The sequence below is a fragment of the Pygoscelis adeliae genome, unplaced genomic scaffold, assembly GCF_000699105.1.
Source record: "Pygoscelis adeliae isolate BGI_AS28 unplaced genomic scaffold, ASM69910v1 Scaffold79, whole genome shotgun sequence".
Taxonomy (NCBI): domain Eukaryota; kingdom Metazoa; phylum Chordata; class Aves; order Sphenisciformes; family Spheniscidae; genus Pygoscelis; species Pygoscelis adeliae.
This window is the reverse complement of record NW_008825532.1, coordinates 5,317,814-5,336,399: the sequence shown is the minus strand read 5'-3', so window position 1 is coordinate 5,336,399 and position 18,586 is coordinate 5,317,814. Positions and strand designations below refer to the sequence as shown.

General features: G+C 39.7%; 1 protein-coding gene across 1 annotated transcript in view; it reads right to left on the bottom strand.

Annotated features, from left to right (window-relative positions):
- Window positions 1-7,034: 7,034 nt before the first annotated feature.
- The window catches only part of LOC103923421 (transmembrane 9 superfamily member 2-like), a 33,301-nt gene continuing 21,749 nt past the window's right edge, over window positions 7,035-18,586 (bottom strand). The window contains exons 13-17 of the mRNA XM_009331766.1: window positions 17,937-18,096; window positions 17,190-17,341; window positions 15,592-15,703; window positions 14,996-15,167; window positions 7,035-7,657 (exon numbers count right to left, since the gene is read on the bottom strand). Of these exons, the coding sequence (XP_009330041.1) occupies window positions 7,590-7,657; window positions 14,996-15,167; window positions 15,592-15,703; window positions 17,190-17,341; window positions 17,937-18,096 (664 nt within the window). The 3' untranslated portion in view covers window positions 7,035-7,589. The remainder of the gene's footprint in view (window positions 7,658-14,995; window positions 15,168-15,591; window positions 15,704-17,189; window positions 17,342-17,936; window positions 18,097-18,586) is intronic.

Genomic DNA, 18,586 nt, shown 5'->3' with positions numbered 1-18,586 from the left:
CAGGACACACCATAGCACAGCCACCCTCCTGGCCAGAGACACTCCCTGCTCCAAGGGAGCCTCAGAAACCAGGTCCCACCTCCCAGCTGACCACACAGCCCGCTTCTGCCCAGAAAGCCCTCATCCCAAAGCAACGTCACCACAATTGATGCCACAAACACCCCCTTTGCCCCCACACCCCCTTACAGAGAGGGGAAGTTCAACAACTGTTTAACTCTTGTTTAACTCACATCTTGTCCTGCCGCTGGGGGTACAGGACCAACAGAAGCTCCAGCCAACAGCCCACTCACATCCTTCCCCAGCTCCACTCCTCACCACACCTGAAAGCCCTGACAACTTCAGAAAGTCACAGGGTCTTATGGGCTTTGCTGCTTAATCACCCTCAGCTGCACAATTAATACCAGTTCACCACTTTCCCTCTTTGATGCTGGAGCTAGCTCAGCTCCTGCAGTCTGTCCTGCACAAAGCTGTCCACGCAGCTCCTGGAGGCACGCACTAGACCATTTTATCTGCTTTTCCTCTACCTCCGCTTCGGCTTCCCTAATTCCCACGGGACTTCTTCTATGAGCTTGCCCTGCCTGCAATGCATGGAGGATGATGGGCATTTTTTTCAGCTGAAGTATCTGCCTTTTTTTTTTCTCCTCTCTCTTAACCAAAGCTTCCCTGCTGATGCAACCTCCAAAGGAGGTGTTTGGAGAGGAGAGACAGGAGAAAGCTGGAAGCCAGCTGATCCTGTGAGGAGCCTGAGTGCTCCCAGCTGGCTGGGAGCTCCCTGCTATTACCCCATCTGCACCCCTCCCAGAGCAATGCCTGGCCACATGCAGCCATTTCGCCCTGCTTGAATGACACAGGACCCACCTGATGCTAACAACACTTCTCTTTCTGCTCACAGGCCAACACCAGTGACGAACTTGGAGGTTCTCTCCTGCTGCTGCCCAGGAGCATTAGAGAACATCTACTTGATGCACCCTACATGTCCACAGCAAACAGAAGACCGGCCAAGAAAGACCAAGATCTGAGTAGCTATAGCAGGCGGGATGGGGATCATCCTGAGATGCCCAGTGCCAGCATCAGTAGGAAATTTGTTGGAAAAAATACTCCATGCTAACCCAGAGGGGAAATTACATATTGGCCCCTGCCAGTCTGATGGATTGTCTCTTAATCTGGATTAAGTTTAACCCCAAGCATGTGACCAGGCTGTACAAAGCAAGGACCTGCGAACGTAAAGGCACGAGCAGCATCTGCCGGATGAGCCGAGCCAAATGCAGCCACAGCTTCTGCACAGTTTGGGGAAGCCGCTTTCTCTATGTGGTGTCACCTCTAAGGTAATTCATTGCAGCATTTCCCTGCACCCCCCCCCCAAAATGCCCAGATGTTACTCACATCGGTATTGCAGAAACCCCCACAAGGAAGAGGCAGGGCTGTTGCAGCCACGGTGGTCTCAGGATAGCGGTGGGAAAAGCTCTCTAGGCAGAGGGAGTGTCTTACTAAGCCAACTAAGACAGCCAGGACACCCGGCTGCAGGCTGCCCTCCCCAGCCCCGCTCCCCTGGCCAGGCTGCTGTGTCGGCTGCAGCCCTGCCCGAGGGCACCGGGTAGCGCAGGGTCCAACCACGGTGCCCAAAATGTATCTTTACTGCTGTATCTCTTTTTGCCTGCAGCCGTCATCCCTTGCGATGGGCGTTTTTGAGGCGCTGACATCACACCGGTAGCTCTGGCGCAGTCCGGGAGCATCGGCTCTTGATCCACCCACCAACCGTGCTACTGGGATTTCCTATATTGCCCTTCTCTGGGAGAAGGTACAGCCTCACTGAGAGCTCGGTTGCATATGTCTCTTCTCCATTAACGGTAGCTCAAGAGGGAGATGTACAAATATAATCCTCATCCTGTAGAGTCCAAAGGACTTTTGCCAGGGCTCCCATGCCTTTTCATCTACTGCAGAGCCTGTCAAGGAGCAGCACAGGAGGGAAACGAAACCAGAAAATATGGGAGGCACATGTGCACGTCTGATTAACCCAACTTTTTATGATAAACAAAGTAGCTCAAGGGCCCTGTTCTCTCTGTCCCTGTAATAAATCTCCTGGTTTTACTGTTTTATGATGTCAAACATCTAAGAGTTTTCCCCGAGTTGCAAACAGAACATAAATTCCCTTGGGTAAACTCCGCAGACACTAATGTTATCTATAAAAATCCTGGCGCTAATAACTTCACAGAAAGTCTAAGGGCTTCCTGGTTTGTATGAACAAAGCTAATTAGTGTGTGTAGCCTGTAACTAAGAGGCATCTAGATTAGGAAGATAAAGTACCGTACTGTGAACTCCCTAACTGTAGTTACTTTGGGTGGCAAAATAGACCATGACCCTGACATGAAGTTTTGGGTACAGGCTTGCAGCATCCCAACATAACATGAAAGACATCCCTCCTGCTTTTATCCCAGCGAAGTCAAAGACATCCCTCCCACGTGTAAAGAAACTGTACTAAGAAGGATCCACCGTGTCTCCAGGAGAGTTGCATCGCTGGTTATTTTCCTAGGGGAAAGCCTAGGCTGTTGTTAAGCCCTTTCCCACCTGCTCTTTGCCATAAAAAGTCCATTCTCCACAAGTGAATCACACTGCGGTCAGGTCATGACTTTGGCCTTAATGAAGAGGCTAGAACAGCTTGATCTCTTCCCGTGTACATGGGCCCTCAGGGCTTGCTGCAAGGGCTGTGCCCTCTGGGACCCCCTCCCGGTCTCCGTTGCTGCGGGAGTGCACTGGAGAGCTCTGGGAAACGGGGTCGGACCCTCTTTTTCACACTTCTGTGGCAGGAGCAGCTCTGCTCAGGGCAGAATGGTGTCCCTGGATGTGAAAGAGAAAGGGAAAATGAGGTCTTGTAACCCAAAGCCACCCACACCGCCTTGAGTGCCTTTCTGGGCACTCCCGGAGGAACTGCTGCTCCTGTTTCACAGCTCAGGAGATTTTACAGCTTCACGTTACCAGGTTTGTGCATGGTATTTAATGCCTGTTAACAGTATGAAAACAGTACAGTTGTAGAAAAGGCAGTAGCCTTTAGTAGCACAATAGCAAATAACAAATGGCTAGTGCACACAGTCCGTATTTAATAAAAATAGGAATATTGAAATAACTCCGCTCTGTGACATGAGTTTAGCAGACACTGTTTTTAAGACTCAGATCTAAGTTTAGTTGAATTAAACAAGCCATGGTTGCAGGTGAAGAGCACAGCAGCTTCATCTTTCTATTCTTAAGCCTGGAAACACCAGCAGCTGTTCTGTAGAAATGCAGTGATTTCATTCCTTGCAAGTGAAAATGCAAAGTAATATGAGTGGTCAGAGAAAGAGTGACACCTGTGCTGACCTTTACGACTTTATTTCCATTAGCTCTGGTGGTGGAAATAAATTCCATACAGCTCATGGGAATGGAACTGGACATCTGAACATCTGGTGTAAGACCATGGAGGACAGATCTCCATCAGGAAATCACAGGTCTAAGAACCATCCTTTCCTTACAGTTTCTGGCCAGCATGACCTAACCTTTCTCCATCCACTTCAGCAGCCATTTGCCTTGTCCCCAATTCTTACAATGCAAAATGCCTAATAGTCCTTCTTTTATGCGTGATTTTCACAGCTGGACCTTCACGCGGTGATTGCTGTTAAAGGTCTCACCCACAGGTTGCAGAAAAGATCCCATGTCTACACTAGCATTTAACTGCAGGCGAAGTTTGGTTTAAATTTCCTCTCCCCTAGTCCTTTGCAACACATCTCCGTAAACATTCAAGCTATTGGCACGGAAGACTTAATTCTGAGACAAATTTTAAACGTGAACTTAGAATGTGTTATCAAATACAAAAGCACATTAAGCAAGCCACTGAAGACAAGTTTATTGCTGTTCATCAGACATCCTTCCATCACAACTAATCATGAATACGCCACGTGTTCCCAGCTCCCCCACAGCAGCACCGTTTATAGTCCTCAAGGAGGTTTACGCAGGTATGGGCATGAATCCCATATACATACTGCACTTGACTCCCGCCCTCGCTGTACATCAGCACGGCCTTGTTCTGGCATCTACGTTCCGGAATATAGATGAGGCTGTTATCTGTTCAACACTGTTCAAGCAAGTGGAATGAAACGTACAACATCAGCATCGAAATCCCTCCTTCCTTTGAGGTTCTGTTATAACTTGTCAAGTTTTACTTAAAATATGACAAGCATGACATTCTACAAAAGTCTGCTGGATTTGGGTGGTTATTACAAGAAGATGCTTTACTTCGTCTGCTGCGAGTGTGTTACTGGGAGCATTGCAAAAATGCAATGTAGATGCCTATACGCACACTTCAGGAAAGCTAAACAGCCTCATTTTTTTCTTTTTTAAAGAGGGCAGGAAGGCTTGAGTATCTGCAACAGAATAGGGAATGTTTTACTAAGCCCATTGTTCTAAGGAGAGTAGATGAGTAATGGTTATTTCTATGTGACAGCTATTATTCATAAGTTAATATAAAATGGGTTAGAGATTAAACACTAGTTACTGGTAATCTAAGTACTTAAAACATCCATGTCCCCATACTGACCATTTCATCTTCAAAACCCATGGCTGATTCAACACAGAGCAGACAAGATCTTCACCCGCAGTTTAAAAACTCCCAAAGAAGGCTGAGAGTCACTGGAAAATCACATTACTACAGCCCGTTCTGTGCCCAATGAAATTAAAACCAAGAGGTTTGTCTACTACTTTCTGGCTAGGGCTCACACCACCTTTAAATTGATACACGCTCATAACAATTTGTATTTAGCTTACAGCCTGGTGGCTTTCTCTAGAAGTGCAAAGCCAAAAGTCAGCTTGCAGCTGCTTTTCCTTGGTCAAAAAAAGATGGCAGAAAATTCCGAGGGCTTATGTCCAGATTCTCTGCAAACAGCACAAATCTCGGATCTGGGACCAGCAAAAATATTTAGATGTAGAGGACTTAAAGAGATGAGACGGGTAGTTGTCTCTTAGGCAGGGGGAGTACAGCAGCAGCAGCAAATCTCACAGGTGTCCACAGATGGGAAAACAACAATGGACAAACTGTTTTAAAACATGCCACCACGCAGATATTGGTCAGTCAGGATACTGCCTGCCCCAGCTCATCCCTGCAGCATGTAAATAAAAAGCATCCTTAAAATTCACTTTAATTATACTCAAACATACAGGCCATGACAGACCATTACAGCAGAATAATTGCCTTTGCCGTGACAGCATCCATCGATTTTGAAGAAATGGGACCAAAACTCAAGCCTTTTTCTGATTGTTTTAGATAAAATGTTGCAGAGCAATAGAGTGTGTCTCCACCACAAAGACTGTTTAATTATGAATTAGGCCAGATTTGCATGAATGGGGTCTATTACAAAAACCAAACCAAGTTCTCTGATGATAACTGCATGAGAAAACTGATTTTACTTTTATGCCTTTGGCTCTAGACTACGGGCAAGCTTCAGAAACTTGCTTAACTCAGTTTCTACTTTTTAGCTCACCAATAGTCACAGTAAAGTAGAGAAAGCACCGTAAATACAATTTCACAACTCATTTTACTTTGCCTCTTGTGAAATGCATATTTATTAATCTGGCAAATTTTCCTGCTGGGAGTTTATGCCAATGGTAGCTCCAAATTCTCTCATGAATTCATTTCCCTTTGAACACGTAAAATTCAAAAGTCGCTTCAGCCAACAATTTTTTTTTTGTTTAAAGTATCCAATAAAGCCCCCCCTCCCCAACTTTAAACATAAGATTTAATAGGAAGGACCTTTTTAAACAGAGCAGGACCCCTTTCAATATGAGCATGAAATCTTTAATAGAGTGAATGGTGCTCTTGAACCAGCAGATAACCGCAAGCTGATTTCTCTAACGGCAACCCTGTAGTTTCCCACCTCTGGGAGGGAACAGAAAAGAAATGGAGATTGTTGTGGTAGGAGGAGAAAACAGTTGGGAGGCTGAGTTGCCATCACTTGAAACAATCTTTATTGTAGCCAGCTCCTCCTGTACACTAATGCTTAGCTCTTTTTATTAAGTTGTCTAAAGCCTCACTTTTATGCCACAGGCACTGTTCAAAAGGTATAGCCTGGTACTCATCCCAGCTTACCCAGGTGATCTGTCCCACACTTAAGTAACCTGGAAGGAACAACTACACATAGAGGTGAGACTTAAAATCCTCATACCAAAGATTACATTTTGGAAAGGCTATTAAACATTAACTAAAATTTCCTGGTATTTGTATGACTATAAAAAGATACAGAGTCATTTTGGGTCTTGTTAAATTGTGGGCTTAGACATTGAAAAGCAGCTTCCAGCAATGTTTCCATATGCCAGTTAATAAGCTTTGAGCATTTCGCCCATTAATCTGAGTGACATTCCCCTTATTCATCTCCAACGGGGTCAGTAACATGGCCATTTGAATTATTGTCTGCAGTGACTCTGCTCATCTTCAAGTGCAATTCAAGACTTTGGGGAGCCTCCTTAAAACCTTGACATTCCTGAGAGAAGAATGCTTGCAATCTTGTAACTGAAGAGGCTATTAAGATCCTCATCTTATGTAATCCAGTATTTAAGCACAAGCTCTGCAGAGTGGCAAGAAAGGCTTCACCTTTAAGAATCACCCATTCCCAAGCCCACTAGATTCACAGATAACTTCCCAACAAGCTGCACACAGTCTTCACAGGAGGAAGAACAATGAGATGTGTGTTTCAGAGGGCTACAAGAACGAAAAGGTTTTCGCTCTTTGATAGAAAGTAATGGTTTGCCCACCAAAAAACATTTTGGGGAAGGTCAGAGTAAGCGTGCAGCTGAGGCACAGGTAGTGGCAGCAGCAGCTTCAGAAGCCCCTGTCCATCCTACAGCCATGGATTCAAGTGACCTACCGGTCCTTCTGCTCGCATAGACAATTTGCAGCCAAAGTCACAGCCAAACTGCTTATAAACAATATAAAACTCAAGAGCTATCAGCTGGTCAAACTAATGTGATCTGTGTCCAAGTAGTAAAGGCCTAATTAACAAGAAAGGAAACAAGTCAGAGTTGTGCAGTTTTATTTGAACAAAAACCAGTGTCGATATTTTTAATAAAGTCTACATTACACTAAATGCATGTACATTTGTAAGAAGATATCTAGTTGTAAAGAAGGTGCAGGATAATATGTACAATCATAGTTAAGTTAAAAAAATTCACATTTTACATAGATTTACTTGACAGTCCTATGCTTTCATGGTATATAAATGGTAACCAAAAGAGGTAACAAAAAAAAAAAAAAGAAAATCACAAGGAATTTCAGCTGGAGGACTGTATAATGCACTCATTTTTCAAATAAACTAGCTCACAGAATTTTTATTTGCCCTAAATCAAATTTTGGATATAATTTTTAGAATTATTAAAATTACAATATTCAATGAGTATACTGATGTAAACATTTTTCCAATGGTGCCATTTCCTTCCATAAAAATCTGTATTTTATGCTGTAGTCCGCTCTTCAGCTTTTACAAATCAGAATAATTACACAGGATGTTTTTCAATACATGGTAAAAATTATCAAACAGCAAGGGAGATATGTTCAAAAGACACTTTGAAGCTTTTCAGTCCACTTTCACAACACTGTAAATCTTACTTACAAACCAGAAGCAGGCAAAAAATCCAATAGTCCCTAAAATGAGAAAGTGAAAATGGTTAGTTTATCTTCCAGTTTGCTTCCAGAGAAAAATCTAACAAGTACTTCCCAGCAGGACAGAACGTAACATTGTAATCCACCTAACTATCCAGAATAACACCACTTGTTAAGTTTAACAGCACACATTCATCCCTAGGCTAAGTTACTGATTTAGATAAAAGATGACTTTTAGGACCAGGCTGCTTGTGTACATTTAAACCACTGAAGGTGATGCTACTATCACCGCTAGCAGGCACAGAGCGTCATTTAAGAAACTGACTTTTATACGCACACAAAGTCAACACCTACCTGGGTTTTTCAGGTCTACAACAGTTCACAGCCACCTACGAATTATGACACAAAACAAGGCCTTGGGAAAAATCACCTGGCTCCGTTTTCTGTTCATCATGCTCTATTTATACTCAAGAACAGGCAACTTCTTACTCTGTATATCCTGTAACTTCCTTTTGCTAAAGCAATGCTCTGAGTGCTATAGCGGTTGGGAGCAAGCATCAAATTAAACTAGCAGCGACACAAACCAAAACACGTAATTTTGTGTAACACATATTCAAGCTGCAGATTTTCTTGTCACAGGTCACTATAGATAATAAAAACATACACTAGTTTGGGCAACTGAACAAATTCATGAAGGAAGAAATCCAAAGGCTATTAATTACAGAGACACCGTTTCAAGTGTTAAAAAAGCCCGGGAGCCACAGCTGATGGGAGGCTGGGAGAAAGTACCAGTACATGCTTGCCCGGTTCTCATACCCCTTCCTGGGAGTACTGCTGTTAAGGTGCTTGGGTAGCAGACCTGTGGTCTCGTTTGGCCTTCCTTGATTTCTTACCAATCCAGTTCTTTAGTCCTCCAACCCAACAATAGGAGGAAAAAAAAAAACCACAACTACCTTCTGGAGGGACTTTGGGCCACATGTGAAGTCCCACGGCTCAAGTTAGCACAGTGCAGAGTAAGATGATGGAGAGAGGAGATGACACTGAATGAGATTAGTCTATACCAATTTTCTATTTTTAAGCTGAAGAACAAGTCTGTAATTTGCACCGCACAGTCACTATTATGGGGCAACTGCAAAGACATTGTCCATCACATTTATTTTTAAATTATTTTAAGACCTTAGTATGCAGGGAGACATTGAGTACCATACAATTAATTAATTCTTAAGCCTCTAAGGGAAGCGATGCATTGTTCCTCATGCTTTTACCTAGGGGTAAACTGCCACACAGATGTTAAGCCTCACCAGCTAGGAAAAGGGAAGGTCTCAGTTTCAGCTGAATTCACTCTCAAAGACCCAGCTACGTGCCAGCCCTGTGACAGCCCTTACCAGCTATGCTATAGGCACTTGTAAGATCATGCACTCAGCTCCTCCAGTTTCACATTCAACTTTTTCTGCTTGTACAGCCCATGTTTAACATCAGTTCCAGCTTTTTTCACTATTTCATTGTGACTGGTTTACTAACTAGGAGGTCCTTTCTTAAGCACTTGTCTTTTCTACATTCATTACATTTCTGTCTTTCAGACCACACCTACGCATTTGCGAAGTGAGGAACCTGTCTTCGGATGCTTATTATCTATATGCCAATTCTTGTATTCTTTGTGCTACCGTGTATATTTGCAGTTAAAGGCTTTTTGACAGCCTACTATTATATGCCACAGATTACCCTTTCCCTCCAAGTTTGCAGTTATCATCCTCTGAAACAGTAGGAGACGGCAGATTTACTGCTGTTGATAGGAGATCAGACACCAACCACAGAAGGAATTTAATTCCTTTGTAGGCTTGACATCACTAAGGCTTTGCAGTTTATGGTCAATTCTCACTCCTTCCTACTGTGTCCAAGACTCCAATATAAGCATTGTTACTCTATGCCTTACTCATGGTTTTTTCCTAATAACGGTTCTCAGCATCTGCTTTCTAGTTGTTTTTATAATATAGCCCACTTTGAGCCTTTTACGGCTTTGAAAGCAATGTTTCTTCCAAATGTTTAACATATGAGATATCTTAAAAAAATCTGTCTGCTGTTCTAGAACAAAATTGTAATATCATAACAAAAATGTATAACTAACACAAGAATGAGATTTTCCACACAGTTTTCTGAGCATGCCATAACTTAATATGAGAACACACTAAATCCACAGTATTTTCCTCCAATCCTTGTCACTCCGAATCTTTCTGATACACAGCTTTCTATAAAACATGGCCTCATTCATAGCAGAATCTGAAGACTTCATACTGTGAACAAGCATTTCATCTATAAACAGATTTTCACAGGTTTCAGTAACATTGATTTTCAGCTCCCCTCCCCAAAAAAGTCTGTTTAGCAAATCAAAGACCAAGTACCCCCTGCTCCTTTTTTAAACTTTATCAGAAATTTTGCCAACTAGAGTAAGACTATGTTTCCTAACACAAGCAGTAAGTGGTAATGTTTGTCAGACACCAGATTTGAACCATGAACTTATAAGCTCAGGAGAGAAAGGCTAGACTCATGACCAAGATACAGCCTTATGTAGTCAGTACCTTCCCTCGTCAGCAGAGTTTCCTTCTGTTGTTACCTCCACATCGACAATTAGGGCTTACCAGTACTGTAATTTCTTCTTCCCTCCCACGAACAAATGTATCCTACAAATTCCAGATGTGGATAGCTCTATGGACCAGAAACTTCAAAAACAGCATCAAACTAAGGACCCCAAAAGTACCTCTCCTAAACAGTATACTTGACACGCAAAGATCAGAATGGTTTAAAGGTGCTGCCAGAATCACAACTAGGTTGAAAATCTACCTCAAGAATCCAACTGCAGATTTAGAAGTGAGAATTAATTACATCACAGCAAATCAACTAGGCTCGCTTTTTTTTTTTTTAAAGTAACATGGGCCAAACACTCAGACTAGGAACTTCCAAAAGCTCAGGTCAGCACAAAGTTTCGTTGATATTACAAAATCAGTATTAATAGACAAAAATGAATGTAAGTTAAGGAAACATTATTTATAACCCGCTTTGCCTACAGGATTGCTTATGGTACTGCAGCAAAAAGCTTAACTTTTTTTTGAAGAATGTAAGCAGTACAGTGCCTGGTTCCACTGAGATTCAGTGTTTCTTCCACCTCAGACCTGGGGGTGCTTGTGATTCCACGAACCGCTAAGAGGTCGACAAAAGGTAATTCAGTCAAAAAGCTCCCAATTTTCTATACAGGAGTAAATACCCCAATCAGAAAGGGATCTGCAAATGAATAATGATTGTGGAAGAGTAACTCTGAACTAGTTTGGCTTGTTTGAAACTTTTAGCTAGAATATTTTTTCTACATTTTAGCCCATTTCACAAGTTTGCTACTTGTTCCAAATTTTAGCACTTTATAACTTGCTTGTATTTGTTTCTTTCAAAACACATTCAAACCAAAACCAAAGTTTTAAAGCACTATCAACAAGGAGCATACCTCTTCAGCGACAGACATCAATGAACACAACATGACAGAAAACATACCCAAGGGTGGTTGGTTTTTTTTTTAAAGCCATTAAAAAAATTCTAACATAAGTACTTAAAAAAAACCCCAAACCCCCAAACAAATAAACAAAAAAACCCCACTAGTTGCAAGAGTTGAGACCTCCAAAATTATTTTCTGATTGGTCTAAACTCCTTTCCATTGTAAGGTTTTTACAGCTTTCATATGCACATCTCTGTCAAACGACACAGCACAAAGATACCAAGCCTGACACCAATTCCTCCAATGAGCCTGTAAAATCTGTTTGTTTTAATCTAATATTACAAATTAGTTTCGTGGCTAATGTTTACTTTAACCAATCCTAACCACTCACCAGATTAAATTAAATGAAAAAGCATCTGAACAACATACATTTAAGAACTTACTTTTGCGTGGTAGACCTTTATTTTTCCCCAAGTGGGTGACCTTCATATTTTAAGATTCTGCCTTTCTAAATAACCCCTACTAGTCTAGGAAACCAATGCCACCCTAGAGCACTGCAGTCCACTGTACATCACTGATCATCCTAGGGAGGTACAGCCAAAAGATCATTTTTGCGGGAGCTATTTAAAATTCAAGAACCCAGTTGTGAAGATGTCTCAAGTCATTTCTCCAGCCAAGAAGCAAAATGTGTGCAATACACCCAATTTATACTTACTAGGGAGACACTGACACCTCAGCTGTTTTTTGATCTTTTTGTCCTCCGGTTTATATACTGCTGAATACTCTGGTCTGCAATATATATACTACCACTCAGCAACAGTTTTCTTATACACAGAGAGAAGATCTTATACACAGAAAGCTAGCATCTAGCCGGGTAAGGGAAAGTTATTAGTAAACTAGTTTAAATTCAAAATTAAAAACAAGGACTATTGCACAGAATAATGCCAAAATACATTAAGCAGACGGTTCTGCTCTATTCGTTTCTTCTAGCTTTATTGTTTAATGAAGAAAAAAGATTCAAAGCACGAACAGATTGTAAGAAAGCAAATAGAAAAGCACTCTGCACTTGGCTGATACTTCTTATGTACCTTAAAAGCTCTCTGTATCATACTGGTTTCAATCACTGCACAGTGGTGGGTGCTTCAGAATCTCGGATTCTAAACACAATCTGCCCAGAAGATCAAAACTCAATTTTGAAAATAGCATTAACTCACAAGTGAAAATGATGTTCAAAAATAGAGGTCACTGTAAAGCAACATGCTTTGACTATGTTCGGCATTTTTTCGTCTCCTAGTATAAAATGCATGTAATCATGTAGCTATCCCCATTCAACCACACTTATTATTTCATGGAAGATTAGCCGCACTCTGTACATTAAAATAAAATTGTCTTTTTTGGGTGTGCACATTAATTGTTAGATTTCACCAGTCAGATTATATTATTGTCAGTTTTGCCATACAAGCATTCAGTTCCTATTTACTTATTCATTATGATCTCTTTTGTAATGTCCACAGTAACACAACACACCGCCACGTACGAGGTATTAACACTGCCCTTTATATTTCTGCCACAGTTGCTGAGACCTAAGAGGCAAGAATAGAGAAAACCAAAATACCTAGTGCTAACTTAAGTGAACAGATCAAGGTACCATTTTGGGAACATACATACAGGAAGAACACTATTAACGCAAACAGTGTATAAAGTTACGTTAGCAAACTCCCTCAGCTCCATAAACTTCTGAAGGACTGAACCCTTATTTTCCAAAGCGAGCGCTATTAAGGAATATTTTACAAAACAAAGCAAAGTTAGGCGTCTTCTGCTTGAGTCATCTATCTAGAATAGCTTACATTTCAGCCCCCAAAAAATCATCAAACTAAATATGGGGAAGAAATTTATCACAGCATTTTACATTAGCAAGGATTTATTACACACTCTATATACATATTATACCCATTACCCTTCTAGTGACTAGCTATGCTATTTAATGTAAAAAAAAAAAAAGGGACCATGTAGCAGCCTTCCTCATGAACTATAAATGCAGCATAGCCATCACTGTTGTGGTTCTATTTAAAAGAGACAAGATACTGCAAAAGTAACAGCAGCACAGTTTATTATTGCACTTTTGGGGCCTCACTGGCCTCTACATCAAGAACTCCAGGATCAGCACATCTGAAGCTTTTAATACCATTTCAGCAACTGCCATGACAATTTCAATTATCATTCTATATATGAAAGGGATATTTTTAATTCTACCAATTTGCATCTTGTAAGTGAAATTGAAATTGGCAGAATAGTAACTAACCTACGCTAAAACCTAGACACATACTAACATACTGCTTTAGTTTAAAAGTAATTAAAACATTTTAGACTATATTTTGGGTTTTTTTTAAATATAGAGATATAGATTATAGAGGACATCTGGAGGTTGTCTGTTTCGCCAGGATTTAAGCAGGGGTTTAACTGGCAATACGCCAACTTCTATGTTTGCCTTTTAGTAATTAAAAATTAGAAGAATTAAATCCTCCTCTTCCCCCCCCCCACTTCTTTTTAAAACTTTTTTTTACTTTCTTTTGAAGAGACACAGGTCTAAATAACAACCAACAATAAAAATCTAGCAATAAGTGCCAGTTAATGTTATTAAATAATTTCTACAGAGTAATGCTTTGTTCAAACACATACAGTAATTTTCTTCAGTGTTTTATTACGAACAGTGCTTTTTTGCCTCATATCAACCAGTATTAGAGGCAATAAAGATGAAAGAGGTCCTTCTCACTGCTGAACTGAAACTCGGAGTCCGATGCTAAGACTTTCATTACTTATTTTAGCCACTCTTTTTTAACTGTAACAAGGGAGTTAAGTGATGCATTTCATAAAGCCAACACAAAGTAATTACAGCAGGTTTCAATAATCAGGCAGAAGATGTTAAGTAACAATGCGAACCATCAGGCCATCCGTAGAGAAATCCTCTATTACAAATCTTAGGAATGAATGTAAAGGTTGGTTTTACGAACAACCCGTTATATATTCTCTAGTTCTGCCACTGCAGTACTTCATGATGCTAAGCAGAGTGATACATAAGAGATCTGACTTCATGTGTTAAAACTACATACACAACACCAGCAGTATGATGAACGCCAATATAAAATGCTCCTGGCTATTTTAAGGGCCAGAACCCTTCAAAAAGCTTCTAATTTCACCTAACACATGGTAAATCTGGCACAGATTTCATATCAAATCAACCTCAAAATTATAGTTTGAGCCAAGTGATTATGAACATTAGAGTAATTCTGTAGAAGACACTTACTCTGCATGAGTAATATCAGAAAAGTTGGACTACTAAAAATGGAGAGCCATATTTCAAATAGGTTCCTCCAGTTAAGATACACTCCTGCCATTAAGAAGTGGTGCTTAATGAGCAGGTAAGACCACCTCTAACAGTACTAGAACTCTCTATTGTCAACATTCGCTTTCTTCCCAGCACCAATCTGCTTCACTTGCTAATAGTGAAAGCTGAAAACATCTTTTGTTCTCCGTATGCGGAGTGCAGTATCTCTAACTATAGAGCTTCTAGAACCAATTATGAAATCCAGAATCAAGTTAAACACCCCTGCTATCAGTATCAACTAGAACAGCACTTTGAAAATATAATGGTTTGAACTCACTGCTAATATAATATGCAATAATGGAAAATTAATTATACTATCAATAAATGTAATTTCAAGTTAGAAAAAAACCCTTAAGGAATATCTTACTGTGACGTGTGGTGTAACAAACCATAAAAGTAACACTGCCTAAAGAGTCATAAGTTGTATTTAGTGTTTCGTATAGTCTAATTTCACCTAATGTTTCTCATTTCAAAAACGAAACCCCTTCATTCATTTTAGTTTGAACAATGTACTTACCTGTGAAAAGGAAAAAAATCAAGACCATGATCATTGTGTAACCGAAGTATAAAATGGTGCTAGCGGTTCCTGTTATCTGGAGTTTAGAGAAGAAGTAATGAACTGCATAGATAAAGAGATAAACTGCTGTAAAGCTGCTCGTCAAGAATGATCGCCACCACCAATGATAATCCTGAAAGAAAACAATAACCATTCAGTAAGAGACGTCTCGTAGAAAACAGAATATAAATAAGCTGGTTAAAAAAATAACATTGTCTTATGAAATACATTTAATTCTTCAAAATTTGTCTCAAAAAAAGAAAAATTCCAACATAGCACGTAGCTACTTTTTTCTTTTTTGAAGTCAGCTGTATTGCTTCCACTATGAACATGAAATTATTCTAAGATCAAGGCTGTTTATTTTTGTTTATCCGCTGCAAACGGTGGATTTTGACGCAAAAGGCACATTTCAGAAGAGTGGCTAAGATAGGCATGTCAAGGGCTGACAATACAATCCATTCAGTGTCCAGCACATCACAGTACATGCGAATACCTCAACTCTATTTCTAACATCTTCCAGCTACAAGCGGTATCTACATCAAAACTGTACTTTTTACCTCTGCACACAGATGGAAGTAGCACAGCAAAACTGTAGCCTCAGAACATGTAATTAGAAGAATTATAAAAACCAGGAACAGGAAACCAAACATGTAGTACATCTGATGAGACCTAAAACAAAAAATAAATAAAAAATAAATAAAAACAAGAGTCTAATTTTTGGTTGAAATTTGTCTCAAATTTACAGTGTTACCTGTCCAGATACTAAGCCAATAAAAAAAGAAAAAGAAAAAAATCCACACCACTGGGGTAAATTTGCCTACACCACTATTGGCTGATTCATAAAAAGTTTTTTTTTCCTCTATCTCAATGTACTCTGTAAATAAAACTGCTGCTTCATAGAGCAATGCTCGAAGTCCTCAATTATACTTCCCTTGAAATGAGCTTCAATCAGCTTTCACAGAGAACAGTTACAGGCAGTTTCCAGAAATGTTTACCACTTCAGGTCTCCTTTAGCTTTCCTAACACTTGCATCACCTGTACTCTTCCCCAGTTACAATACCCACTTCCTTCCTACTACTGCAGCTAAGTTTTCCAAGTGTCTCTGCATCTCCTCACTATATCCAACCAGATGCTCCTCCACTTCCAGTCTATCCCCAGACCAAGTCTGACTCCAATCCAAGGGCTAACCAAACATCAACACTCAAAAAAAAAAATTCAAGGGAAATATGCTTGTTTACTTTTAATCTGGTGTCTTTCAGATAAGGAAAGTAACCAAATCAACTTTATTGAGTGACGGTGACAATTACACTGTAGGATTTGACAGAGGGAGTGGAAGTTGCACATTCCCTCCATGCTTCCCTTCTGCAGGATAAATAATGAGAAACAATTTGGGAATTCAGTAATTTCAACTACAAAAGCCCAGAGTGTACCTGTTTGTCAGCTGATTACATCTTCTAGCATAGCTATATTACACGGTTTCTTCTTTTGTTGAGGACTAATGTGAAAGGCTAACAAATCTAATATATTTGCATTTAAGAATTCATTTAGAAAACTGTTCCGTAAGAAATCTCAACACAAACAGAGGACACCTTAAAAACTTGGCACCTTCAGGTTAATATTTTCCATTAAACAACAATGTATTAAACATTTCATATTTACATTGTGAAAGTTATGAAAGGTTGCACTGGTTTAATTTTCCATGCGCCTGCTTGACTAGGTTTTGACAAGATTTAGGAGTGGTGTGGATGTTTCACAGGGGGTGGAGTCTTTGTTTTGCAGAACATGAATCCCAAATTCTTGACCTGATTCTGATTTAACAGCTGAAACTGCTATAAATCATAATATAGTTACACAACAGATTAGGCTCCACCTAACCACAAAAAAACATGTTTGTGCTGTTCAGAGCCAGAAAGATAAAACAAGGAAACAGGACTCAAATGTCATACTTTGCAGTTGTCAATAAGAACAACTAGTTTTATAACTTCTAAGCACGGGAATAAATATGCAGATTCTGGAAATGCCACAAAAGTCTGCAAGAAGATCAAAAATTTTAAGAATTGGTTTATTCCTCATATTCATTGGTTTGGGATATTCAAACTCATCTGTGTTTTTATTATCAAACCAGCATAACTAGAACAAAAAAAGTGATACTCACCAAATGCTATTCAGAATGAAAAAAAGTTGAATAAAAATACAGCCAAAGGGCAAGATACCACCCATTATGATACCAGGCAACGGCTTTGTGAAAAAGGACTGTTCTGGAATTTGGCGAGGAATCTGGTTTGTACGAACTGGATGTTCAATAGACTTCAAAAGAAATTAAGATACATTGTTACATCATAAATAAGATTGCTTTTCCCTAATATTAGCATCTAAAGATTTGATAAACATAAGTTAACTTTATTTTCATCCATAAGCCATCACAAGTTACGAAACCAAGAAAACTACAAACTTGATATCCATCACTAGGAAAACACACATATGTTTTAGGTATTCCAACTATTGGTCAGTAAGCAAGTCAGAACAAAAGGAAAGAAATCTGTTCAGTCCTTAATAAAAAACTCATTTTCTTAGTTTTATCTCAAAACTAGTGAAGTACAAACTGAAGTACTTCTGAAGCACTTCTTCAAAAATGAAACTGCTGAGGTATTACTGAAGTACAAAAGGCAAGCAAGACCTCCAAAAGCACTATTAAAATCTGATTCTAATGAATGGACAGAAAAAATTTTAGTGTGACATTACAAGCATATACTCAGTTTCAAAATCATGACAAAGCAAAACATCATTTTACAATCATAGGGCCATAGATGTTTCAATCCAATCAGTTCTTGTATGCCTAGGGATTCAATGGCTCAACTGCAGAAGACAGGTATATTTCAAAACTGTATTCAAAGAGCCCTACCTTCTCTTTGAAGCCAAAATAGGCACCAACAAAGGTTAGTGGGACTGAAATTCCAAACCACATAGCTAGGATAGCAACCAAAGTGCCAAAAGGGATGGCAGCTGAGGATCCTTTCACCCACAGAATGAGATTCATAATGAAGAAATCAGCAAAGACAATCCTGAAAAAAGATCGGAAAAGATATTAAAATATTCAGTAAAGAATAAATATCAGTTAATATTAAAAAACATAAACCCGTTAAGTCTGCATCACAAAAATGTAGCTTCTTGCAATCTTTCATTCCCTAACAGTCCTAGTTGCTTTCAGCAATAGGGCAGTTAATGTAAAAATGCTTGCAACACCCAATGCCTATAATGCAAGTATCTATGGTAAAGCCACTATTTAAATAAAGACTCTGCATGTAAAACCAAAAAGTAACAGAAAGATTCAAGTGTAAAAATCTATACAAAGAATGCTAAAAGATAAAATAAATAAACCCCCCTCCTATCTGAATCACCTTTTCTATTATTGCCAGTCATTTAATTCCTTTATTTAGGTCCCTTCTAATCAGTAAATTCCCTCTGAAAAAACACAGTGATAGCAAAACCTCATATTTAGGAAGCCACACATCACCCACAACAAAACATATACCCTGCTGCAGCATGTGTCAC